General features: G+C 39.2%; 1 protein-coding gene across 1 annotated transcript in view; it reads left to right on the top strand.

The window, feature by feature from the left end:
* The window catches only part of CACNA1C (calcium voltage-gated channel subunit alpha1 C), a 674,475-nt gene that overhangs the window by 629,169 nt on the left and 17,972 nt on the right, over positions 1 to 27,334 (top strand). The window contains 7 exon segments of the mRNA XM_084811876.1: positions 9,125 to 9,252; positions 11,548 to 11,644; positions 13,355 to 13,457; positions 17,268 to 17,369; positions 17,597 to 17,724; positions 19,478 to 19,612; positions 21,496 to 21,848. Of these exon segments, the coding sequence (XP_084668002.1) occupies positions 9,125 to 9,252; positions 11,548 to 11,644; positions 13,355 to 13,457; positions 17,268 to 17,369; positions 17,597 to 17,724; positions 19,478 to 19,612; positions 21,496 to 21,848 (1,046 nt within the window).

Genomic DNA, 27,334 nt, shown 5'->3' with positions numbered 1-27,334 from the left:
AGACAGCCTTCCCCAACCTGGTGCCCTCCAGATATTTTGGACTTCATCTCCCATCAGCACCAAGTAGCATGGCCAACCGTCAGGAATGCTCGGTATTGCAGTCCAAAACATCTGGAGGGCACCAGGGTTGGGGAGGGCTGCTTCAGGAATATAAAGCAGCCATTCTGTTCCTAAAGTGATTTTATGTATAACTTGGTTTGCTCTTAAAATTATCATTATATTTTAAAACTTTTAAAAGTAAACTCAGTAAATTTGTAATTATTGTCTGAATAAACTATACTTTTATATTTAATGTACCAAATATGATAATTTTATGAGCAAACCAAGAACATAACATATTTTAGGTTCCTATTTAATGCCTGACCAGAGAGAACAACAGCAAGTAGTCCCTGAAACAACTGAATCATCCTAGAAGCCAGAAGAAGCAGGAAGAACTGGAGGCAAAGGAAGACTGGTATACAGCATCTGTTCTTATTTGTAAGGAAGTTTAGGGAAATTCCTAAACCTGTTCCTGTTTGTGGGGTAGAACTTAGGGAAATCTGATCTAAAGGAAAAGAGATTGAGATTTTATTTAGGCAGGAAAGACTCAGCATAGAAATGGTAAGCAATCATATTTAATTTAAGATCCTGATTTAAGATCAACCTGTTATTTGAAGAGTGACATTTTATTCACTTTTGTAAATAATTTACGTCGATGAATATCTTTTTTTCATTTTGAAAACTTGTCTCTAGTGGTAGTGTCAATCCCATGCCTATGCCATAGGAACCAAGCTACTGAGTTTCATTTAGGTAGAGAGGGTTTATTCTAATGGCAGCACTTTAAAAGTTTTATACCCGAGGCAGCATTCCCTAGTGGTGAGGTTTGAGAACTTTATTAAAAGCTGTGGCAGTGAGTTCTATAGACCCAAGCCTCAAAGTTGTGTTGTTGTTTTTAAAGAAACATAGGTGGGATAACCCACATGCTGTTCTGTCACATCTGGTGACAGTGGCTGGATAACTGACAGTGTTTTTCACATGTGGGTTTTAGATTAGAACTCCATTACTTGACTGCTACAGCATCTAATCAGAACAAGCCAGAAACACAGGACTCCATAGAACAAAACCCAAACTGTCAAGAATGCACAGTGGTGACTCTACTCACATGTTGGGAAACTGAGCATATCTATCAGTAAAATATACTTTATATCAATAATTTTAATAAGGAATGGAAGAAATAACTATGCTGGGACTCTTACAGAGAGGATTAAAAAATTCCCCATGGCTTCATTATTTCCAGACATTTTACATCACTAGTCTTTCTGTAAAAGTGTTCTTATTACATAGTTTTTAGAAATCGTTTTGTGGGGAGTAAAGGCTGGGTAACAATATATAAACACTTTGTCTTAAATTCTAAAAGAAAATATTTCATAATCCAAAGCTGTTCAGTTTTTCAGGGAAAAACAAAACAGTCCTTGGGAAAAAACAGGTTTTTTCTGAAAATTTCCAGTTTTCTTTTTCTTGGCCTTCACATCTCTAGGCATGACAGAACAGCAAAACATCAACAAGCCAAAAGATATACAGCAAATTTTTACCGTAAGATTTCAATTTGAAAATACACATAGCCCCAGCTATGTATCATCTTCCATTGCAATGCAGAGAAGATGCTGTTCAGCAACAGCATGCTGGAGGAGCTCTGCTAGACTGGGTCACTCTGGAAAGCTCACATTTAGGAGATGAAGGCAACAGCACTCAAGCCATTACTTCCACTGAACGTTAAGGTTCCTTTTACAACCCAGGACTAATAGCCATTGATAGATCTATCCTCCATGGGTTTGCTTAATGTGTGTTTTGGCTCAGTGGACCAGGCAATCGAAAAGAAAGGGTGCATTTCCATTTGAAAATACAAGGGAAATACTGGTCATATGGCAAAGTACATATTATTTTCATTACTTGTCTTGAAGAAATAAAAAACAATTTTATTAGGAAAAAAAGAGGTTTCGAAATGCTAGTCCTATTAAAAGCAAGATTAGTGACAAAAATGCCCATTAAAAGACTCATCATATTCTAGAACAAAGGGTGTTAACTGCATACATTACAAAGACTTTATAGCATGCAAAAAAAACCCTTTTTACAGCATTCCCAAAATTTCATGTTGCCTTACAAAATGATAGTGCAATCCTTTACTGCTCAGTGAATCCCTTAAATAGCTCACATGAAGAGCTAAGATAATTTTGCACATTGCTGTTGCAACAAGAAGGGAATCTCTTGAAATTTGCTCAACACAAAGATGGTTGGTGTTTTTTGTACAGTGCTTAACAATATTACCCATGATTAATTCATTCCTTGTTTTGAGATGTAGAGAACAAAGAAAGTCTCCTTCTGTTAGAAATACCTTTTGTAAGAAAAAATACATAAATAGGAAACAAATGGGTTATATTCGATGGTGGTTTGGCCAAAGCTTGCTCATGAAAGTTGGGACACCTGATTTTCACCAATCCCTTCATCCCAGTTAAGTCCCCTACCCTCCCAAATGCTGCTCCTGGGGGTAGATATGGCATAGAATCATAGAATAGTGGGGTTGGAAGGGGCCTACAAGGCCATCGAGTCCAACCCCCTGCTCAATGCAGGAATCCAAGTCAAAGCATCCCTGACAGATGGCTGACCAGCTTCATCTTGAATGCCTCCAGTGTGGGAGAGCCCACCACCTCCCTAGGTAATTGGTTCCATTGTTGTATTGCTCTAACAGTCAGGAAGTTTTTCCTGATGTTCAGCCGGAATCTGGCTTCCTGTAACTTGAGCCCATTATTCTGTGTCCTGCACTCTGGGATGATCGAGAAGAGATCTTGGCCTTCCTCTCTGTGACAACCTTTCAAGTACTTGAAGAGCGCTATCATATCTCCCCTCAGTCTTCTCTTCTCAAGGCTAAACATGCCCAGTTCCTTCAGTCTCTCCTCATAGGGCATTGTTTCCAGTCCCCTGATCATCTTTGTTGCCCTTCTCTGAACTCTCTCCAGTTTGTCTGCATCCTTCTTTATTAATCTTTATTCCTGTAATTCAATCATCTTGTCTTATATCTCTGTTCAATAATTCTAAAACCAATATAAACAGTAGCGGTGACAATGGGCAACCTTTTCTTGTTTCTCTTTGTATCTCACAAGGTTTAGTCAAGTCTCCATTTATAATTATTTGTACCTTTTGATCAGTATATACTGATTTCACCCATTTTATTAAGTTTTCCCCAAAGTCCAATTCTTCCAAAGTCTTAATTAAAAATTTCCAGTTGAGATTATTAAATGCTTTCTCTGCATCTAAAAAGATGAGAGCTGTTTGTTTTTCTGGGTGTTTTTCCAAATATTCCACCACATTCAAGACCGTTCTTACATTATCTCTCATCTGTCTCCTTGGTAGGAAACCACTTTGGTCCTCATATACAAAGTCCTGCAATATTTTCTTGAGCCTTTCTGCCAAATTGTTACAAATATATTATAGTCATTGTTTAATAATGAGATTGGTCTGTAGTTTTTTGTCGAGGTTAAATCCTGTCCTTCTTTAGGTATTAATGTTATATATGCTGTTTTCCATGTTTCCAGTATCTCTCCCTTTTCTAAAATATTGTTCATATTTTTCAGCAGTTGTAAAATTTCTTCTTCACACTTATAATATAATCCTGATTTTCCATCTGGTCCTGGAGTTTTTCCCAGTTTAATTTTTTTTATGGCTTCCACCATTTCATTTACTGTTATTTGGCCATTCATCATTTGTTTTTGTTCCTTAGTAATTTTTGGTAAATTTTGTTTATGAATATATTTATCCATTAATTCTGGGGAGATATGTCCTTTTTACAAATTCGAACAATATTGATGAAAGACATTCTGAATTGCCACATTATCGGTTAATTCTAATCCACTTTCACTTATTTTCACAACTGTTTTCTTTTCTTTTTCTTTCTAAGTTTATACGTCAACCATCTTCCTGGTTTATTAGCAAATTCAAAATTTCTTTGTTTTACAAAGTTTAATTTTTTTTGCATATCCTGAACAGTTAACATCGACAATTGTTGTTGGAGTAATTTAATCTGTCAGAGGACACTTGCCTTTCCCGTTTTTTTCTTTAGGAATTCTTCTTTTTCCTTTATCTGTTTTAGAATATTTTGTACCTTCTCTTCTCTTTTCTTTTTCAATTACGTGTTTTGTTGTATAAAATAACCTCTCATATAGGCCTTACTTGCATCCCATACTGTTCGGATATTTGTTCCCTTGTCCAGATTCAATTCAAAAAATTCTCTCAATTTCTTTTTAGTGACATCCACAATACTTTATTTTGAAATATCATTTCATTCAATCTCCATCTAAAAGTAGTGCTTCTTTTCACATATGACATATATATAGGGTTATGGTCCGAAAATGATCTTGGTAGAACTTGTATTTTGTCAATATTTGTAGCAAGCTCTTTAGTTGTCAAATTCATATCAATCCTTGAAAAAGATTTTTGTCTTTCTGAAAAATATGTATATTCTTTTGTGTTTCCATTTTTATCTCTCCATACATCTACTAAAGCCAAATTGTCCATCAATTCAAAAACTTTTTGGTAATTTCCCTTGGTTACTCTTTATTTTTTTCTCCAATATTCTGTCAGTTTGAGGTGCAATCACCCCATTCCAATTTCCCATTAAACACCAACTGTCAAAAGTTAGATCCACGAGTTTGGATAAGAGATCCTCATAAAATTCCGCTTTGTGGTCAGTAGGTGCATAAACCCCTAAAATCAATGTTGATACAACCATTCAATGTAATTTTAACTCCCACAAAATGACCTTGTTCATCTGACAATACCAATTCCGGTCCCAAATGTGGCTTAATATATAGAACTATTCCATATTTCTTTTTTCGGCTTGCAGTTATAAACTCTTCATTTATTTTTTTATTAATTAAATATTTGGTATCTTCTTTCTTAATATGAGTTTCTTGTAAATCTTGTTTCAATTTTTGCAAATAATAAAATATTTTCTTTCTCTTTTGAGGAGCATTTGCCCCATTAATGTTCCAAGTTAAAAAAATTGTAATCAATTTTTAAAGAAATATAAGATTAAGGTACATTCTTAATTTCCACCTGCTGCACCCTGAGTGCTGTCCTCTTCTTGTACATCAGGTTGTAGGTCTGTCCAATCTTTTCCGTAAGTTCGAAGAAACTCTCTTGCTTTTTGAACTGAGTTCAACTTAAATCTCTGTTCTCTGTAAGAAAAGACCAAACCTTCTGGGAATTCCCATCTAAACATGATCTTTTTCTGTTTCAGGATTGTTGTTAAAAATCCATAATCTCTCCTTTTCCTCAAAAATCTTCCAGGAATTTCTTCCATGATGATCATCTCTTTGCCCACCATCTTCAGTTTAGTTTTATAGTGCTTCTGGAGAATTGAATCTCTTGTAGTTTTCTTTACAAAATGGACAATAATATCTCAGGGTAGACCTTTTGTTTTTGCATACGTCGAATTCAGTCTGTAAGCTCGATCTATTTCCATTAACATCGTTTTCTCTTCTTTACTCAAAAAGGCTGCTATAATCTTTACCAATTCCATTCTGAGGTCAGGTTCTGTGCTGCCATAACTTTCCATAACCCCTTTAAAACGTAACGAATGTTCCTTGTCCTTAAGCTCAAACCAAGCTAAGGAATCCTGCTCACGTTCTAACTCCGTAGTTACAATTTCTGCATTATTTTCCAGTACTTCCACTCTGTCATTATTTTAAATGCTTCCGTGCTTTGATTTAATGCATCATCTAATTTCTTAAATTCTTGTCTCAATTCTTCCTTCGTGTCTTTAATCTCTTCCTTTACTTCCAGTACTTGCCTCTCCATCCATTTTTCTATACGGTGTTCAAAGGTGCCCATCCTTTGTTCTATACGTTGTTCAAAAGTGCCCATCCTTTGTTCTATGCCTAGTCCAAAAGCCTCCATCTTTTTGCTTATAGCATCTATAATATTCTGTGTTTGTTCGTCCAACGCCGTCTTTTGTATATCTTGCCTCTTCCTTGCTTATAGATGTTGTTTTCACCAATAATTTCGTAGCCCATCGGAGTCTCTTTTAAAGAGCCTTTCCTGGATTTAGTAGTTCTACTTAATTGTTCACTAGGCATCTCCCAGGTATTCGCTCTGCTACGAGCTATTCTGATATCCTTTGCTGGTTTATCCAAATTCATAGCACTCATTCAATCATCTTCTTCATTACTTCCTTTATAAATTAATGTAATTATCCAATAAGTTATTGATCCTCCAATGCCAAAAAAGATCCCTCTCAGTATCTAAAGGGGAAAAAGAGATTAAAAAAAAGAACATAAAAAGATTTTTCATAAGCTGCTGATTTTTTAGCATCCAACAGGTGTCAGCAATACTCATTCTTTAGTAAATTTCAAGCAGTCAGCCCACAAGTTGATACTATTCCAGCCTATTCCAGGCTTTCTGCCAAAGATTTATTTATTTTGATTTCGTCACTTTCTCAAGGTCATGCAGAAGAAAATAGCAACTGGACAAAAACATAGCTTTCAGCCATATAAATTCAAACATTAAAACCTTCAAACAGTGATTTAAAGAAATAGAAAATTAATTAGGCTGTAATACTTATTCAACAATGTAAACAGTACGCTTTCCTTTTTTTTCTTTTGAAAGGACCTCTTGAGCTAAATTCGCTTTGTAAAAGTCTGCAACTCCTTGATTTTAATTCAGGTTAGATTTATACAACTGCCATACAATTGCTTTTTGCTGTGCAAGTGATGCTTGCTTCCATTTTTTTTTTTTGCTGTGCTAGTAGGGTTGGCGGAGAATTTCTCCACGAATCTTCGGGAGGCTGAGTGCCGACACATTCGGCCCCCCGAAAGTGTTGGGGAAATTCTCTGCTGCCCCCCCCCCGGGATGGGACTTACCTTCGGCGAATGTCCCTCTCGGCGGCGGGTCCCGGCGGCGTTTCGGCGGGGGCAGGGGCGGCGGCCGGTCTCCTGACCGGCCGCTGCCGCCATTGCAAAAAAAAAAGTAAAGTAAAAAAACCCAACACACACCCGTGATAGGCTACGTAACGATTTACGTAGCCTATCACGGCTAGATTTCCAAAGTCAGCCGTGATAGGCTACGTAAATCGTCATGTAGCCTATCACGGGTGACTTTGGGGGGGGGGAAAAAGCGCTTACGCAAATGGCGGCGCCCATGGGGCCCCGCCATTTGCGTTCCTTATTTTGGCATGTCTAGTCTGCGTAAAGATTTACGTAGACTATGGCGAAAATAAGGGCACGCTATTTGCGTTGCCCTTATTTTCGCTGTAGTCTACGTAAATTTTTACGTAGACTAGACGTGCCAATAAGGAACACAAACGGCGGTCCCCATGGGAGCCGCCATTTGCGTACGCGCTTTTTTTCTTTTTTCCAACGTCACCCGTGATAGGCTACATGACGATTTACATAGCCTATCACAGCTGACTTTGGAAATCTAGCCGTGATAGGCTACGTAAATCGTTACGTAGCCTATCACGGGTGTGTGTGTGTGTGTGTGTTTACTTTTTTTTTCGCGGCCGGGTAGACGGGGCGCTCCTACCTGGCCTGAATTTTGGCGGCGAGGGATGGGGCGCCTCCCCCCCGGCCTGGATTTCGGCCGGGCAAGGCGGGGCGCCTCCCCCCCCTCACCTGAACTTCGGGGGGAGAAGCGAAGCGCCTCCCCCACCACCGCGAAGCAAGCTGCGGGACGAGGTAAGTCCCTTTCGTCCATCCCTATGTGCTAGTGGTGCTAAGTTTCCAAATACTATCTAAGCTTGGAGCTCGTCTGTCCTTATAATCTCTTAGTTAATTAAGAGTTTCAAAAAGGCATTTTGGTAAGTGATTAACTCCAGCGACTAACCTTAGTTTTGAGCCCCTTTGCATCGTCTGCAAAGGCAGTTGTTCTTCTAAGATTTCATCCGGATGGCACTGTAGGCTTCCCCTTTATTTTCCAGGGGGGAAAAAATGTTTCTCAGTCTTTTCACAGCTGTTTGAAAAAAGCAACCTGTGGAGCCCCGCAAGTCACTGCCAGGATGACATGGCTCCTTACTCAGTCTCATAATTTCAGCATGGTTGAAGGTTTCTGTGAAAATATATCACAGTATTGTCTGAGTGGTGGTGGTGATGATGATGATGATGCGGGGGAATATAATTAATATGTATAATGTGGACAACAACACTAGTTCTTCAAGATTGACCCTGCCCTAGAAGAAGTACCGTGGCAGCTCTAGATATCCAGTGCCATATTGAATACTCCCCGCTGTGGCACGGGAGAAAATATGTAGTGGATATGGTAATGTAGGGAGGTGTTAAAACAGGGAGAAGATGGGAAAGAGCCCAAGCAACTCTCAAGCCAGTTCTGGGGAAAGGGAGAAGCAATGAAAATGTTATTGTCTCTCTTCCCCAGTCCCAGCAAAAGACCATTGCTTTAGTTCTGTCACACATGTTCATCCAAGCATGAAGGATGTGGTCAAATCATGTAACAGAAATTAAGCATCTCCATTTTAATATACAGAATTCATGTAATATACAACATTCAGATTGCTCTAAAAGTACCTCTGTGTGATATAACTGTTATTATGCACAAAAAGCAGTATCATCTTCTCTTCAGAGAACGTTATGTAACATAATTTTTATAATATATTGGCCTCTTTAAATAATGCTGGATTCCTCATTTTATCTAGATCAAATTGTGTGTATGAGCCCAGTGAATTAAATATTTTCACCAATGTTCCTTATTCAAAGACCCAGATCCTGAATTGTGCATGAAAATGAACATGAATAATGATAATTGAATAATGATAATGAATTGAGAGCCAGTGTAGTGTAGTGGTGAGAGTGATGGACTGAGAGCCGGGAGATCCGGGTTCTAGTCCCCACTTGGCCATGGAAGCTCACTGGGTGACTTTGGGCCAGTCACACACTCTCAGCCCAACCCACCTCACAGGGTTGTTGTTGTGAGGATAGAACGGAGAGGAGGAGGATAATGTAAGCCGCCTTGGGTTCCTTGCAAGAGGAAAAAAGTCGGGATATAAATGCAATAAGAAAGAAAGAAAGAAAGAAAGAAAGAAAGAATAATTTTGGAATGAAACATTTTATCCTATTATTAATATTTCTGTTCTTGTTTGCAGATCATTAATCTTTTTGTAGCTGTTATCATGGACAATTTTGATTACCTGACACGGGACTGGTCCATCTTGGGCCCTCATCATCTGGATGAGTTTAAAAGGATCTGGGCAGAATATGACCCTGAAGCCAAGTACGTTCTCAGTAACATGTTTTAGAAGAATTGGTCCAACTCTGTCTGTACTCTCCAAAATTTAGCATCCTGATACCAATGCTGTAGTATAGCTAAAAGTTAATAATAATAATAATAATAGGAGGAGGAGGAGGAGGAGAAGAAGAAGAAGAAATAAATAAATAATAATAACAACAACAACAACAACTTGTATAGCACTTTCAAGTGTCCAAAGCACTTCATGGTTATTATCTATTCATAATCCTTGTAACAACGCTGTAAGGTAAATCAGGATTATTACCCCCCATATTACAGGTGTGGGTACTGAAGCTGAAAGAGAGTGTTTGCACATTACATTAATTTTGTGTAGAATACAGCTTAAGTAAATCTTGGTGAATGCTGTAATTGGAGAGCATAAACTGAAGCTGCGGAACTTCCTTTTGTTCTAACAATGTGAAAGTGTCTTTTAATTTTGATCAGCATTTAAATAAATGCTCCATAAGGGCGCAGTCCTATCGGGATGGCCATAAGCCTCTGAAATTGGAGGCTTACAGCCATCCAATGCAGAGTGGGAGGAGCGGCAAGAGTGATCTTTGCCTCCACACTCCTCCCGCTCTACGTTTCAGCTAGATGGGCTTTTTCCCCCAAACTGAGGCATTGAAGAGATGGAGGGAAGGAGGTTGGGGAGGACAGACGATTACTCATAAGCCAGCCTCCCCAGTCCCCTCCCCTCCCTTTGCGACCTCAGTCAGGCAGCTGGCACAGTCCTGTCTTGGCGGGGGGGGGGGGGGCTTGACTTCTGGGTGCAATCTCAGAGCTCTGTCTCTGAACTCAGGTCTAGGAATCCAAACTATCCAATGACCCCCCCAGATGCTGTCTAGGGACAATCGGATTGCTCTCTAAGCCTAATAGGCCATGATTAATTATCTGTATCATAGAATCATTGGGACTGAAAAGATCAAAAGGTCTGGACTGAAGTCCCACCACCAGAAAACAATTATAGGAAAAGTGCACTTAGCTAATTCTGTGGTGCGTAACATATCCAGATAACTCAAGAGTACAAAATGCAGGTGTAAGTTATAAGCCAACACTGGTTAACTCCTGTTTTGTTTTTTCATATCAAGTATGTTTGGAATGTTTCATTTAGAGCAGTAAATTCTGTACTCCTTTATAAATGGAATATATAGAGGCTTTCATTAAACTGGAGAAATGATCCCTAGAGTTTTTCAGGAGTAAAATTATAATCTGTTTTTCTAGACTACGCAAACTAGTTTGCTCCCAGTATCCTGTTTCTTCCTAAGGGTGTTTCCAATCATATTTCCTTCCCTGCAACATACCAGTGGGCACAGTGCTACATCATGAATAAAATCCCATAGAAAGGCAGGGAAGGCAGGAGTATATTCTACTGCTGGATACAGTGTTCTGCATGAAAACAGACAGATGCAGAAACAATTGATTTTTTAAAATTGAAATATTTAGGTATGTTTTGTTGTTGCTGTTAGGTGTCTCACATTGAAGATGAGGCAAGTTATCAGTCTGGAAAATTAATACATCCAAAGAAATTAGGGAAGAATGTGCTGACTCTGCACTTCAGACTGTGTTCATATCATCTTGGAATATAACTCACCTAGTTCACCTTGGTTAGGTGCTGATGTTCACTAAATCTAGTTCTCATGTCTTATGATCTGCTCCATTGCTAATAGATTACAATGTAATCTATCAATTCTTTGGGATTTTGTCAAAAGAAACCATTTTAGCAAGTGTTCTTCACAACAACATGACCAAGGAACAAGAGTAAGCGAAAATGCCTTTGTTTTTGTTCAAACTAAGTCTTCATAAGAAGCCATAGTTCCTGAATTAGAAATCAAAGGCTCTCTCTGCTACTTTTGTGGAAGTCACAGCATGAAATTAAATGACTATAGGTTGCACTATCTCCGGATTGAAGATAATTAACAGAATTGGGTATATAGACGTAGAAAAACTTGGCTGGAAATAAGCGGAGGGTTCAAGGTAATACAGGAAGGCAAAACAATAAGCCTAGCAGCCTGATATGGTTCTTACCTATGAATTACCTGAACCTAAAAATGAGCACTTATCAGATTTAGTATTTTGTGCCCAGTGCGAAAGAGAGTGCAAGGCATATTCAGGCTTGTGGTAGCAGGAAGTGTCTGGGGTTATCAGTTAGGAGCTGGCATCCAACCTGAACCCTTAGTAATGAAGGCATTCAGGCCTGCAAGATTATATTTAACTCAAACAACGTAACACATTATGTTCCTAACTGTACATGATGGGTCCCTTTTGCTCTTTCTCCTATAGGGGACGTATCAAACACTTAGATGTTGTGACACTCTTGCGTCGGATACAACCTCCACTGGGTTTTGGGAAACTCTGCCCTCATCGAGTGGCTTGCAAGGTATGACATTTTTTCTGTTTTATTCAGTCTTTCGCAAACTAGGGTATCCAGATGGCATTGGATGACAACTCCTATCATCCCTGACCACTGGGCATGCTGGCTGGGGATGATGGAAGTTGTAGTTTAACACCATCTTTTCCATCTAGTTTGGAAAAGACTGTAAGGAGACTCAGCAACAGAATGTAAACTTTGTTTGAGACATATCTCTGGATCCAGACATAATCCCCACTAAGGGCTCTAAGGCCTCAGTGGGAACTAGAGTTTAGGGGATGGCACAGCACTGATAATGCTGCCTTCCAGCTTTAATGTTAATTATAATTCTGATAGGAATTTCCAGAGAATATCCCTTAGCTTCTGTACCCTGATCAGACCTACACACTATGGAAAGTGGAGGCAAACTACAGGAACTAAATAGATAAAAGACACAGCCTGAAAGTTCCTATCAGGCTCTAAAGTTGGTATTAAAGGGGTTAAGATAAATGGGAGAGATAACACTATCCTTCTAGTTCCAGCCACCTAAATATTAATTCTAAGACATGACAAACTTCCAAAATTTTAATGTGGTGTTTTAATCTTTTTATGCTCTTACTGTTTTATCTTTTGTGTTCACTGCTCCGAAATCTGTTCTGTACTGTAAATAAATAAATACATACATAAATAAATAAAATAAAATATATTCTTCAGGTGCTTGGTCCTAGTGCTCCACATTTCTTCCTCTGAGATGTGGGCAGGATGTGGGGAAGTCAGCAGGAAAGGAATTAGCAGCTAACATATGTACTGGAAGATTCTGTAAGAGAACAACAACACAGAGACAGTGTAACAGTGTCTGGGTATGATAGGGATAATGAGTGGAGCGACTACAAGTACACTGAAAGGTTAGAAAAAATCATCTCCAACTTTTCATAGATCTCCTCTTGTATTATTATGCTATTAATAATGGGTGACCAGACTGAGGAAATACATGTAGGAATGAGACTTTCAATTATCAGTGATTAAAGGAAGTAAAGGCTGGAGCCTCCAATATAAAGTATATGATATGACCCATCATTTAGTTGCATCATTGCTGCTGTCCTAGAGCAAAGAAAGTAAGGCTGGCTTGTGCTTTCTCTTCATTGTGCAGTCTTGTTATATCCTTTACCTGTTTGAGTTCCAATCAAAAAATTTTATGATATGAAATAGAAACTATTTTCTTAGGGCACATCCAGACAGCAACTTTTGGTTTGTCAGTTGATCAGAGATATGATAAATGATCTGGGAAAATGAAACATTTCCTCCAATGAACTGCACAGCCCCTGGTGGCTCTTGTCAAGTAGAGACCACCACAGATTAAAATGCCATGCCCATCTGGCCATGGGCACAACTGATAATTTCACCTGGCTACATCAAAGTTAGAGGTGAGACAGCAGGGCCCACTCCACTGGGTTGGCTGGAACCAACTAGCTGTTGGGTTATTCCCTCCCACAATTGTCTCCCTCAGTGGCCATTCCACCTGGTTATTCTCTTCCTTACTCCCATCCTATTTTTCTTTGCTCTCATGTTTAGTTTGTAAAATATTAGTCTAATCCTTGGTGATTCTACAGTCTCCAAATATATACTTGGGAAGGAAAAGGGATGTGGGTGTAACAATCTTTGAGCTAATTCTGAAACTGGTGAGCATATATGAATGAATATGATTCAGTATATTTTCCTTGTGTTTTCTGTCTCCTACAGCGCCTTGTCTCCATGAATATGCCACTGAATAGTGATGGCACTGTCATGTTTAATGCAACCTTGTTTGCACTAGTCAGAACAGCACTGAGGATAAAAACAGAAGGTAAGACACTGAAGATGTCAAGTATCCCACATGATTCTGCTACATGTTTTCCTGTAGCACATATGTGATTATATGAGGCAGGAAAGTAGATGTATGAAAGCTAAGTTCAAATTTGGGCTGAGACAAATTCAAAAAAGTAATTTTGCAAACCACATATCCAGGTTCAATACTAAATTGGAAAGTTTGCTTTTGTAAACTTTTTGCATTCTTATGTTAAAATCTGGATTTTTTTAAATATTCAGCCCACAAATAAATGCCAAGAATATTTTGAATATTAAAGCCCAGAAATTCTGAGTCCATTCATAACTTAGACAATATTTCCTTCCTTAAATCCCCTTGTGATCTCTGAGGTCAACTGAGAGTACCCTCTAATATACCATTTGTCCAACAAGTTAAATCAATAATGTTATGCACATAGGCAGTCTTGGTGATCACTCCACAGTTCTTTTACTTCTGAAGATAACCAAATCCCAGACTTGAACACTATCCAGAATGCCCTTTATGTTTGGAGAGCTAGCGACTGGGGATAGGTAAATAAATAAATAAGGGCTTAGTAGCATTTTAAGGATTTTTATATTTTACACAATTAATTTTCCTGGTATTTTGTTTCCTTTAAATTGTCACCCACCCTGAGCCGCTGTGGATTAGGTAGGCTATAAGTCTAAAATAATAACAAAAATTAAATTCTCCCAGGATGAATAACACAACCAGCTTTGGATAGGTGTTCAGTCACATCCAAAATGACCTCTGCTATAACACCATTATTTTATAGCTGGCAGAAGCAAACTAGCTTTTCTAAGGGTTGATTCCCATATCTATGTTAACATGTCAGAATATATGGGTTGGGTGTATCACGGTTGACTTTGCTTGCTTCACCCTGTTCAAATTCACACTTCAATCTGCATTTACCAAACTACAGGCAATTGTAGTGGTATAGTAAAACTGAGGCCATAATTAAGAAAACTATAACTGGCTGTGCAGTAAACTAATCATACATCTGTTATCTGTGCAATGTAAACCTGGACCTACTCAAACATCATCCACAGCTATAATCTTGATACATTAAGAGCCCTCAAGCTCTAGCTATTTAAGAATCAAACTATAAAAGTGTACAGAAGCCTTGAAAGAAGCCAGATTGACTTTATTCCTAGGGTTTCTTTGCTGCTCTTGACGCTTCCTCCTGCTGAATGGATTATTTAACTCTACAACTTTTCTTCCTAGATACCACTATATAACATATTCTAACCATGTTAGGCCCAGCTTCAGTCTTTTATGGTCTAACACTGCTTTCATGGACCATTCACAAGAAAGTATTGTATTGTGGATTTTCCTCCTTCGTTGTTCACTCTCAGATGTTCTAGATTGTTCTTCACACAATCTTTCCGCTGAGAGAGGAACATTCCTTAGGGTTGCTTAATATGTAGTGTTTCCTCAAATAAATTTTTCATGGCTTTCTGCTTATCCATATACAGCAGGTATATTTCTCCCACTAAGTTTTTTTTATATTTTTTTTTATTTATTTTATATGGATGAAATAAACAGTACCAAAATTACCAACAACCTCAACAATGCTTCATTTTCCGAGCAATACAATATTCTGATGAGGATACCACAATAACAAAAAGAGAAGAAAAAAGAAAAAGAAAGAGATTAAGGGGAAAGGGAGGAGGAAAGGAAGCGAAGAAAAAATAAGAAAATTCCTTCCCCCTTGCTCCCCCCTCCCTCCCCCTAACGAATTGAGTTTAAGCTCCAATACCCCCCGGTCTCCAATGTCGTTCTATTTTAAAGACTATATCTATAACCTTAACAATCTTACAATTTAATAAACAACCTTGCATTTCTATGTCAATCTTATATCAAAGAAAGAGGTCTAAAATTCATTCCCAAAAGCCTAGTATAGTAACTATATATATATATATATATATATATATATATATATATATAAAATATAACAATAAAACTTAATATAAACTTTCAACATTCAGTAATGTATTTTATGCTAGATATATTATCTATTTTAAGATAAAAACAAGAAAAAATAAGAAAGAAAGAAAGCAAATATATATATAATAATTTATCTTCTGAGTTAGCCTGGATCATATAGGCTAAATAGAAACAATTAACAAAACTTGTTTAAAGATTCCAGTTCGTGGGGTTGTAACAAAATTCTCACACTTTTTTATGTTCAGCCAAGCCTCCGCCATTTCATGATTTTGAAACTTCTTCATCTGACCTTCAGACACAATACAAAGAGTTGTTGTTGTTGTTCAGTCGTTCAGTCGTGTCCGACTCTTCGTGACCCCATGGACCATAGCACGCCAGGCCTTCCTGTCCTGCGCTCTCTCCCGGAGCGTGCTCAAGTTCATATTCATTGCATCGGTGATGCTATCTAGCCATCTCATCCTCTGCCGTCCCCTTCTCCTTTTGCCTTCAGTCTTTCCCAGCATCAGGGTCTGATACAAAGAGTACAAAGAATACAAAGAGTAGCAGGATATTTTAAGTAGTATTGTAAATTCATTTGTTTTGCCAAGTTCTTGCTTTGATAAATTGCCTTCTTTTATTTGCTACCTCTTTGATGTAGTCTGGAAACAACATAACTTTATCTTGTTTCCAGGAAAGGCTTCGAGCCTCTCTAGCCAGACGCAGGATAAAATCCTTTGTGGAGACTTTTGCAAATTGAGCTAAGATGGTGTAATCAGTCCCTTTAGCATTTGGCAGACGAATAACCTGCTCAATATCAAGTAAATAATCAGATGGAATAGGGAGTATTTCATGCAAAAGTTTATCCACAAGAACAAGCAATTTTACATCATTAGGCAAATCTTTAATCCCAAAAATACGTACATTGGATCACTTTGTGAAGGCCTCCAGTTGAGAAATTCTGTCAGAGGTGTTTTTAAAATAAATTTGTGTCGTGGTTTCGTTTCCAGCCACGCAGTCTTCAAGCTCCTTAATTTTCGACTCCATTTTTTGCCATGACACATTAATCAAATCTACAGCTCCTTGCAGGGTGGTGATGGAATTTTGGATTAAATCCAACCTCTTGACTTGCTCCATAAATTGCGAAGATAAGGTCTTTGTCAGCGTAAATAATTCACCTATATCTTCTCTTCTTGACACTTTTGACACAGAGGGTTCAGGGGGCATAGATGCGAGCTCCTTTTTTCTCCTCGGCGCAGACATGTTTCTCTCAAGCAGATCGTACAGGTCCTCAGATGTTCTCAAATATTGTTAAAATCATCCCTCAAAGGTTGTTGATATTTCTTAAAGCATATATTATATGGAACACGTCAGCCCTGTTTTCTCCTATAAAATAGGAGTCTCAGTACAGCTTTTTGCATTGGTAAAGCTCTAGGGAGATAATCCTGCAATCCAGCCCCCCCTTTCCATTCCATTGGGAGTTACCTTTCTCCAAGATGTTACCCAGAACTGATGCCTTGCCCCCCCTTTCCATTCCAGGGGGGAGATGAAAAGGTTTTTCAACTTTTTAAAAAGCTGTTTGAGAAAGCTCCCATGGAGCCCCGTGGGAAGCTACCAGAGCGACATTGGTCCCGACCAGAAGTCGAAAACATTTCTCCCACTAAGTTTTGTGGGTCATAAGAGACCAACAAAGAGACCTTGTATTTCTTCACTGATTCTTCTTATCCAGTCTTCATTTTCTTTACTACAACCAAAGATGTTTCTGACAATCCTGTTTTAAAATGTCGTTGCCATTTTTACATGGCACTACCAGACTGGTATATTACTATTTTATATAAGAACTGGATTACTTTCCCTAATTACTTCTCTGACTACTGCTTTCTTTGGCAGGTAACTTGGAGCAAGCCAATGAAGAGCTTCGTGCAATCATTAAGAAAATCTGGAAACGCACTAGCATGAAGCTGTTGGATCAGGTTGTGCCACCAGCAGGTGGTGAGTGTACCTTTCTTTCAACTCATTATTTAATTCCACTGTCAATCTGTAACATATTTTGTGATCTAGACAAAAGATATAAGATTAGCTTTTAGAGTAGCTAGTTGCGTGGATGGACACTTCCATCAGCAAATAACTATTCATTAGTGAATGAAAAATGCAATACCTAAGTATAATAATAATTTTCAGCTTCTTGTTTGCTTTTAAAAAAAATGTCTCCCACCTAGATGATGAGGTAACAGTTGGAAAGTTCTATGCTACATTCCTAATTCAAGAGTATTTCCGGAAATTCAAGAAACGCAAAGAGCAGGGCCTTGTTGGCAAACCTTCACAGCGGAATGCTCTTTCTCTCCAGGTAAGAAATGGGCACACAGAGTGACGGCTGTAGAGATGAAAGCAGAAAATTGGCTTTCTGCATATTGCTTAAAATTATAACACTGATCCACCCCATCCACCAGCAGTGTCCTTCCAATTTAAGATCTGAATTGGAGATTCTATAACTGTGAGAAAGACCACCCAAAAGAACTTAATTTGGTTGCCAGGGGAGATACTAGCTCCTACTCTAAGATCCAATTTTAAATGCATTCTGACACGACCTTATCAGAACATCAGCTTTTCACCCACGCAATGATTAGGACACGGCTACACCAGCTACCTTTTTGTGTACCTTTTCTTGATTACATTGGGATCCAGCAGAACAAGGTTCAATTGTTAGTGTGTTTTTGGTTTCCCTGAACCCTTGGTGTATGCTCCCATTTATCTGCCTACTCCAAAATTAGAATGTTGCTGCAGTCATGTCATCTGTCTTCGCTTTGGCTTAATTACTTGGGGGAAAGCTCACATTGTGTCTTATTTACTAAAGGGTAGTCACTAGGATAAAGTTCAGGATAATTAACTGGGCTGACTGGTTAAATAATATATTTTTCTACTTAATCACAGTTAGTTGGAAATAGGTTCCATTGATACCAAAAGAACTTATTTATAAGTAAATGTGTTTTGGATCAAATTCCAAAGAATGCTTATAAGAAACAACATAACCATGAATTATGACTGAGTGAGAGTATAAAGACATATTCTGTTGTCAGTTAGCATCTCTGAGTTCTATTGTATATGACCTATAAAGATACTTGTGAAATGTAAGAAATGATTAGGTGCCTTTAGCCTGATAAGTATTTAGTGAATCTTTGCTAGGATGTTCTTCCTAAACCTCTCCGTAGCTAATACTACCATTAAGCTGCAATCCTATATCCAATTACCTGGGAGTAAGCCCTACTGAACTCAATAGGATTTACTTCTGAGTAGATAGGTATAGGTTTGCACTGTCAGTCAATAATAGTAATTATTTTAGTTATTTATTTATTTCACCCTCAGGTACCCTCTTGCATATGCAACCCCCAATTGGGAGTTTTCATGTCGTCTGAACTGGGCCATCAGGTGTTATCCATGGGTTAAACAACCCTTGGCTTGTTGTTTAATTGTCACATAACCCCAGCTGGGTTCCAACAACACAACAACCCCCAATCAGGGATTGCATATTCAAAATGGCAGCCAGCACACATAGCAGCTCAAGGGTTGATTAACCCACAATGGGGCGTTGTATCATGTGAACCAGCTCAGCATGTCTTTGGAGGTCCCATTGTAATTGCTAGGCCAAAAACATGTGTAATTTTTTCTGGATTGCTCCTTTCATGCATCAGATGCAGGGAAGGTACTGCTGCAGTGCAGAAGTGCTACACAATGTTCAAGATTCCAGTTTTTTAGGAGCTGAAACGGCTTCAAGGACCAATTCTTGATTAAGTCAGTTTAGAATTGCAAAAAGAAAAAAAATCAGTCCCTTCCCAATTTTAGATGTTTTAGAGTGCAATGCTGGCAGAGGAATGCTGGGAGTTGTAGGACTTTTTCCTGTCTAAACATGCATAGGATTGCACCCATAATCAATTAATTTGGGAAATGGGCACCTGAGCTAAATCTTGGCATCAGTGTTACAACATCCCATGTCACTAAAGGTCAGTGGCTTTTAGGAAGATGTTTAGGCTCTATTAAATATTTTTAATGTGTCACTTCTGTTTCTCTTACCTATCAGTGTGCTGAATTATACTGTTTTCTAGGCTGGTCTGCGCACATTACATGACATTGGGCCAGAGATTCGACGAGCGATCTCTGGAGATTTGACAGCTGAAGAGGAATTAGACAAGGCAATGAAAGAAGCTGTTTCTGCTGCCTCTGAAGATGATATCTTCAGGGTAAGATGCTTTTTCTGTTACCTTCTATATCACCAGTGGGGTAAGGGCTCATTCTAACATATAGGATCACCCAAAAAATGTTTATTGATGTTGTCTTTTACTAATTTCAGAATCTGGAAGAGAATCAGCTGACAATTGCCTACAATTCCATCTAATACACATATCTGCTATAAAGGGAGGGGGGAATTCGTTCAGTTCTCATTTTTAAGCAAATGTACCCAATTTGCATTACCCAAACCAGTATACAAACTGAAACATGGTTAAATGTAGATATCTGCACTTTTGCTATATCCAACAGGAAATCATGTCCCCCAATCTTGTCTGATAAGGAGTTCACACTGTATACCTTCTCTACTATAAATAAATGCATTTGGAGATATTCCTCCTGAATGCCTTGTTTCTCTCCATTTCATCCCACAGTATCTACTATTGTACCATTTAGGGTGCAATCCTATGCATGTTTAGACAGAAAAAAAAGTGCTACAACTCCCAGCATCCCCCAGCCAGCATAGGGCATGATGGGAGTTGTAGGACTTTTTGTACCTTTATTTATTTAAAGTCTTTTCATACTGCTCTTCAATTATATTCCCAATATTCAGTTATATTATAATTGTTTTGTTATACTGAAATATAGACCAAAGCTCACCCTTCAATGAGCTTTTCCCCCATTCCAAAAGGTTGAAATGCCTCTCCTAAGGCATAACTATTGGTAGTTGGAGCTTTAAATTAAAATTTGCTGGTATTTTTGGTATTTTGGTGCCACACCCTTTGCCTTCAGCCCCACCCACCACTGGATTACAGCCCCTGAGCATTTCTTTAAAATGAAATTTGGCCCTCAGGCTGAAAGAGGCTAAATAGCCCTGTGATAGACAGAAGCCTCAGGGAGGAATTCCAGCCTTTGTGCATGGAGGACACTTGAAACGTGATGGGTAGGTTGCTACTTAATGAGGAAACTAGGATATTGTGCCAGGTACACTGAATTTTTAGAGAGATAGGCATTTTATTCTCAGACCTTTCTCCAGAAGGACCTCCTACTAAAAGTGGATGGATTAGTTAATGTGCTTAGTGAATTATATTTGATTTAATTTAATTATTTTCAGCAGTTTTATTCCACTCTTCAGCCAAAAAAAAGGCTCCCAGAGCAGCTTGCAAAGATTAACATGAATATTAATATTTGTTGATGTGATTATTGCCTTTCTTTTCAGTCGAACTAGGGAGAAAGGAATGATATCCTCTTTCCCTCATCCCTGTCGGACTTAGGTGTCCTGGGAGTTCTGGATCCTGAAGTGAAATCCTGAATTTCCATGTTCCAGCTTTTTCTCTCCCTCTTACTTTCATTATAGTATTTTTCTTGTCTGCTGTTACTGATAAGAGTTATGATGTTTTCTATAAAACAGTCAATTTGTTCAAGAAAAACCTTCAGATCTTTCTAAATACATAGGAATGGTTTCGTTTATTTGGCTCTGGTTTGCACATTACTAATAAACATTAATTGATATTGTCTTGTAATGTTTGATTTTGCTTATTTTGTAATTAATTTGAAATGTTCTAATGTTAGTATTAGTGAAATAGTTGTTTATTATTGTAATGATGTACTACTGTAATGATGTATTGGTATGCTTTTTGTTTTTATATTGCTGTTTTGTTAGCCTCTTTGGGCACTTTTTGTAGAAAAGCTGCATATAAATTAAACGATGATGATGATCTTGACAGTGAGAGTTCATGTTATCTTCCATATTCTGAGCCTAAACCTAGAGCTGCTAATGCAAATATTGGTGAATCATGTCTCACTTCAAACAGGAGTGTGCTCCTTGCAGAAAATAGCCACATCTGAATTGGCTTTTTGACTTATTCACTACAATTGTTTTTTATTTTGCTGACAGAGAGCTGGTGGCTTGTTTGGAAACCATGTCAGCTACTACCAAAGTGATGGCAGAAGTTCATTCCCTCAGACATTCACCACTCAGCGTCCTTTGCACATCAACAAATCTAGCAACAACCAGGGAGACACTGAATCCCCATCCCATGAGAAGCTTGTGGATTCGACCTTCACTCCAAGCAGCTACTCATCATCAGGCTCCAATGCAAACATCAACAATGCCAACAACACTGCCTTGAGCCGCTTCCCCAGCCCACCCAGCTACCCTAGCACTGTCAGCACTGTGGAAGGCTACAGCACACCTTTGTCACCCACTGCACGGATCCAGGAAGTTCCTTGGAAGCTTGGCTGCAGAAGGTAAAGCACACTGGAAGTAGTAGTACTTCTGTTATTTGTCATTAACATAGCACCATAATTGTGCATGAGTCTTTACAGAGCAAACATGTACAAAACACATCAGTGATCAGTAACCTGAGCCACTATAAATATAAATATATATAACCTTAAAAGGTTGTAACAAATACTAATTAACACATTACCAAGTCTATAATGTATACTTCAAACTAGTTGACAATCATTTTAATTTTAAATTATTGTTATATAATTTGAAATATAAGGAATATACATTAGCAGAATAAACATTAGTGATAAGATAATTAGCAATCAACCTAAGGTCCACTTTGGGTCCTTATAGAGCAAAACCCTTCTGTAACTTAGTGGTTAAAAGTATGAGCTGAATCATGACCAACCTCTAGAACTCAACATCAGCCCTAGTTCCACTCCTCCTACCCATTTATAATAGAGAAATAATAATATTGGCTTTAGATGTTTTAACTGTTATTGAGACACATGGAAAGTGCTTTGAGCATTCTGGAAAAATATGTATACGCATATTATTATTAATATTATTATTATCATCATCATGTATACTGCATCAGCCCATCCCCCATTCTTTTTTAAACTTAAAGCACAGAGAGGCAAGTATTGATATGTGCGTGTGAAAACTACAGCCAAGGTAAGGTTGTGCCCACACAAAAACTCCTTATTTGTTTTTTCTTTGCATTCTCCCATCCCCATTCCTGTGCTCCCTGCAAATTGTAAGCCACGTAGGCAAATAGGAGCACAGGCATTACTTGTAAACATTGTAACCTGGCATTTGATCCAGGAATTTTAACATTTGTAGTGGAAAATAGACATTGGGAAGAAGACTTAAGGGAATTGATGCCTATCAAATTGAGATGAAATGGACATTACTTTGTTAAGAAGTATTGGTACCTGGACTCTGCTACATAGAGAATTTGGCGCTTCAACTAATTTGACATCTCTGCTTTAAACTGATGGAAGCTGGCCTTGAAATCTTAGATAACATAATATTCTATTTAGTACGCTGAAGGCGCAATCCTATGGCCACTAGACAGTGTCTAGATGGCCACAGGATTTTTTGGTTTCTGGGAACCCGACTCCCCGCTCCCTCCCCCGCTGCCTTGTAGACGGCGCAGTTCATCCTTGGTTCTGTGCTCGTAACAGCAGTGCAGAGCAGGCAAAAGGGGACATTCCTGGGGGTGCGGAGGGGACCACGGAAGTGCCATGACACTACCTATGGGCCATCCAGCCTCCCCCCACCCCACCCCACCTGCGCTCCAATGTGCCCTGGCTAGACAGCCGAATTCAGCTGTCTAGCCACAAATGCAGGGTGGACGGAGCATGGAGGAAAAGATCCCCTCCGTGCTCCGCTCACCCTGCATTGGATAGTCGGCTGCCTCAGAGTTTGGAGGCAGCCGACTATCCCCATAGAATTACGGCCCGAGGGAATGATGTAGCAAATGCAGAGAACCCTCTGTGGTTTTAATTACTCTTTTTAAACAATTCACTGCTTGGAAATAAAGACCTGTGTTAATTGTTGAGATTACTAATGAAATGCCAGTTATCATTAAACTTTAATTCACTCTTGGATTTTTAGGTGAGTTTACATTAATTTACGTCAGTGTAACTGAATTTAGAGCGGTCACATTTGCCAAAATATGATCATGTTTCCTGAGAGGCAATACACACATGCTAACTAAATAGGGCTTCTCCATTTCTCTGCTTTCTCCTGAAAAACCAAAATAAATTCAGATCTGTGTCTCTTCCTTCCTTTCCATCTAAACTCCTGAGTTTGTGTTCTTTTCTTCCCATGCTTCCCTGATGAAGTAGGACACATTATTATGAAACATTCGGGCGGTAGGTCTTTTATCTTGGCATACAAGTTAATTTATGAACTGATGTTAAATTCAAACAATTCATTTTCAGTGCTAACAGGCTATTGAGAGATGGAGACAATGGGCAGGTTTGCACGTCACCATAAGCCACCCTGAAAATAAGCCATGATGGGTTGGTTATTCGCTTGCTAACCTATGTTACTCCCAACAAATGATTGGATGCTCTGTGGCTTGCCATGGCTTGCTTCCCCCTTAGTCCTCCAGCCTGCTCCCTGCATGTATCCCAGCGTCCTTTGTGGCACAACCCCTCTCATATCCTCGTCCATACAGAGGGAAACCTTTCCAGCTTCCTGCTCCACTACAACCGCTACCCCTTTTTGGTACAATTTTTCTGTTTGCAACATTTTTTAACATTATTTTTCGTGCTTCAGAAGTACACAATGGGTTCTTTAAAAAAAGATATCTGTCATTCACAAGTGCACACATTCGCCTGTCTGCTATTTACTTTCTTTTGCCTTATCAGCAGTACAGATCAGTGCCCCCTCTGTATGTGTTGAAATCCTGCTTGTCAATTTCATCCCCTCACTGTATTATGTCTTGAACTGACACTTGTTAGTTTCCTCCCTGACTTCAGCACTTCCTTTGACCCTGGACGCTGAACTCTGAAAGTGGCAGCTGAATAAGACAGAGCTATTGGGGTGGACAGGTGTAATTACTGCTGGAGTATAGGTGTAGTTACTGCCAGAGTATGGGTGTACTTACTGGGTTGGGTTTTTAAATTTATTTTTCTGTTGTTCTCATGTTCATTTGTGCAGTAAGTGAAAGCTAGAAACATAAAGGGAATAGAGACTATGGAAGGAAAAGACTCTCCAGTGGTGGTGACCTGCAAGGTCTATGCAATGTTTGTTTTCTTGCCTGAGATCAACATGGTCTACATGTGCAACAAATGCAAGTTGATTACACTGGTGGAAGAAAAAGTAAGAGGACTGGAGCGGCGGATGTCGACCTTCCAGGGAATAAGAGAAGATGAAGAGTTCTTAGACAGAATGGTGGAACTACAGCAGCAAAGTGAAGTACAGAAGCTAGAACAGCAACAGCAAGCTGAGGCAGAAAAGTGAAATGCTGAGATGAGGAAAAATGAAGTAGAGGATACTCCTTGGAAAAGGGTGACAGGACCAGAAGAACTAGAAGCCACTCTACACCAGTGGAAGCAGTGGAGCGATGGAACCGTTTCCAGGTACTTGAAGATGAGACTGGAGAACAGCCTGCAGAATAAGAATTCCAGGGGAACCTGCATGAGAGCGAGCAAGAGGCTGTAGGTCAGTCAAGCAGAGGCAATGAAACTAAGGCCTACAACAAGAGAAGAGTAGTAGTAGTGGGAAACTCCTTGCTGAGTGGGACTGAAACCCAAGTATGTCGCAAAGACCCATGGACTCACCACGTATGCTGTCTCCCAGGAGGATGGATTAGAGGCATGACTGAAGGGTTGTTTACACTCATAAAACCCACTGACAGGTATCCCTTTCTTCTCATCCATGTGGGAACAAATGACACCACCAAGCATTGCTATGAAGAAATCACATCAGACTTTGAAGCTTTGGAAAGGAAACTCAAGAACTTTGGGGCCCAGATAGTTCTCTTATCATCCTTCCAGTAGTTAGAAGAGGGATAGAAAGGGAAAGAAAAATACTCCGGGTGAATAACCGGTTACAAAGGTGGTGCTGACACGTGAGATTTGGATTCACGGACTATACTTCCTGGAAGATGGGACTGTTGGCAAGGGATGGGTTGTACCTCACAAGGACTGGGAAGAATGTGTTTGGTCACAGCATGAAGAACTTCATCAGGAGGGCTTTAAACTGGATCCTACAGGGGAGGGAGATGTAAAATTGGGGGTAACAGTGGATGAAGGCTCATGCACCACAGTGGAGAGACCAGCTCTAATAGCGCCCAATAATAGTCTTCAAAAACATGTAGGAAGAAAGCCAGACTATAAAGCACATGGTCTTCGATGTCTATATACTAATACCCAGAGTATGGGAAACAAACAGAACAAACTTGAATTCTTAATACAGGAAATTGTGACTTGATAGGTGTAACTGAAACTTGGTGGGATGACTCTCATGACTGGAATACAGCAATTGAAGGATATAACTTGTTCAAAAAGAACAGAAGGAACAGAAAGGGAGGTGGAGTTGCACTATATGTTAAAAATACATATCTCTGCACAGAAATACAGGAGGATGAGCTTGGTAGCCCCATCGAAAGCATCTGGGTTAAAATAAATGGAGCAAAGAATAAAAGGAACCTGGTGGTCGGAGTCTACTACCAGCCACCCAATCAAGGAGAAGACAAGGATGAAACTTTTGAAAAGCAAATTGCCAGTGTTTCAAGGAAGCATGATGTCTGGGGAAAGTGACAGTGTTATACTTGAGTTCTTGGTTTTAAAGGAAGCAAAAGCCGAGTGTAGCCAAACATGTACCCTGGATTTTAGGAAAGCCAATTTTAATAAGCTCAGAACGATGATAAGTAAGTCCCCATAGCAAGCAACTCGAATGAGAAAAGGAGTCCAAGATGGGTGGGAGTGTTTTTAAAAAAGGACATTCTAAAGGCACAATTACAAACAATTCCAACAAGAAAAAAAGGCGGAAGACAACAGAAGAGGCCAATGTGGCTTCACAAAAAACTTAGAAATGATCTGAAAACAAAAAAAGACACATATAGGAAGTGGAAGGAATGCCAAGCTACAAAGGAAGAGTACAAGCAGGTAGCACAGAATTACAAGGATGGCATCAGGAAGGCAAAAGCTGAGAACGAGCTGAGGTTGGTGAGGGATGCTAAAAGCAACAAAAAGATTTTCTTCAGATACGTGCATAGTAAAAAGACAGAGGAAAGAAATGGTGGTTAAACTATTAAATAAGGATGGCAAAATGACAAAAGATGACAAAGAAAAGGCAGAAGTGCTCAATTCCTACTTTGGCTCAGTCTTCTCCAGAAAGATGGTCTATGAGCCCCCTGGCAAAGGCGAAGTATAGGCCGAAGGGGCAGGATTGCAGCTTGAGACTGATAGGCATATGGTCAAGGAACACCTAATTACTTTGAATGAGTTCACATCTCCAGATGAACTGCATGCTAGAGTAATACAGGAACTGGCAGAAGAACTCTCAGAACCGCTGTCTATTCTCTTTGAGAAATCATGGAGGACAGGTGAAGTGCCAGATGACTGGAGGAGGGCTAATGTTGTCCCTATCTTCAAAAAAGGCAAAAAGGAGGAACCTGGGAACTACAGACCAGTCAGTCTGACATCAGCCCCTGGGAAAATTCTGGAGCAGATGATAAAGCAATCCGTCTGGAAGCACCTTGTAAACAATGCAGTGATTACTCGAAGCCAACATGGATTTGTCAAGAACAAATCCTGCCAGATGAATCTGATCTCATTTTTTGATCAAGTAACCTCCCTTGTGGACTGTGGGAATGCTGTGGACATGATATACCTTGACTTCAGCAAAGCTTTCGACAAAGTGCCCCATGATATCCTGATGAGCAAACTAGCTCAAGGTGGGCTAGATGAAACAATGATCTGGTGGATCCACAGTTGGCTACAGAATCAGACTCAAAGAGTGCTTATCAATGGGATCTTCTCAA

The sequence above is a fragment of the Heloderma suspectum genome, chromosome 7, assembly GCF_057233095.1.
Source record: "Heloderma suspectum isolate Gila_16-S chromosome 7, 16-S_ref, whole genome shotgun sequence".
Lineage (NCBI taxonomy): Eukaryota > Metazoa > Chordata > Lepidosauria > Squamata > Helodermatidae > Heloderma > Heloderma suspectum.
This window is presented reverse-complemented; position numbering and strand designations above follow the sequence as displayed.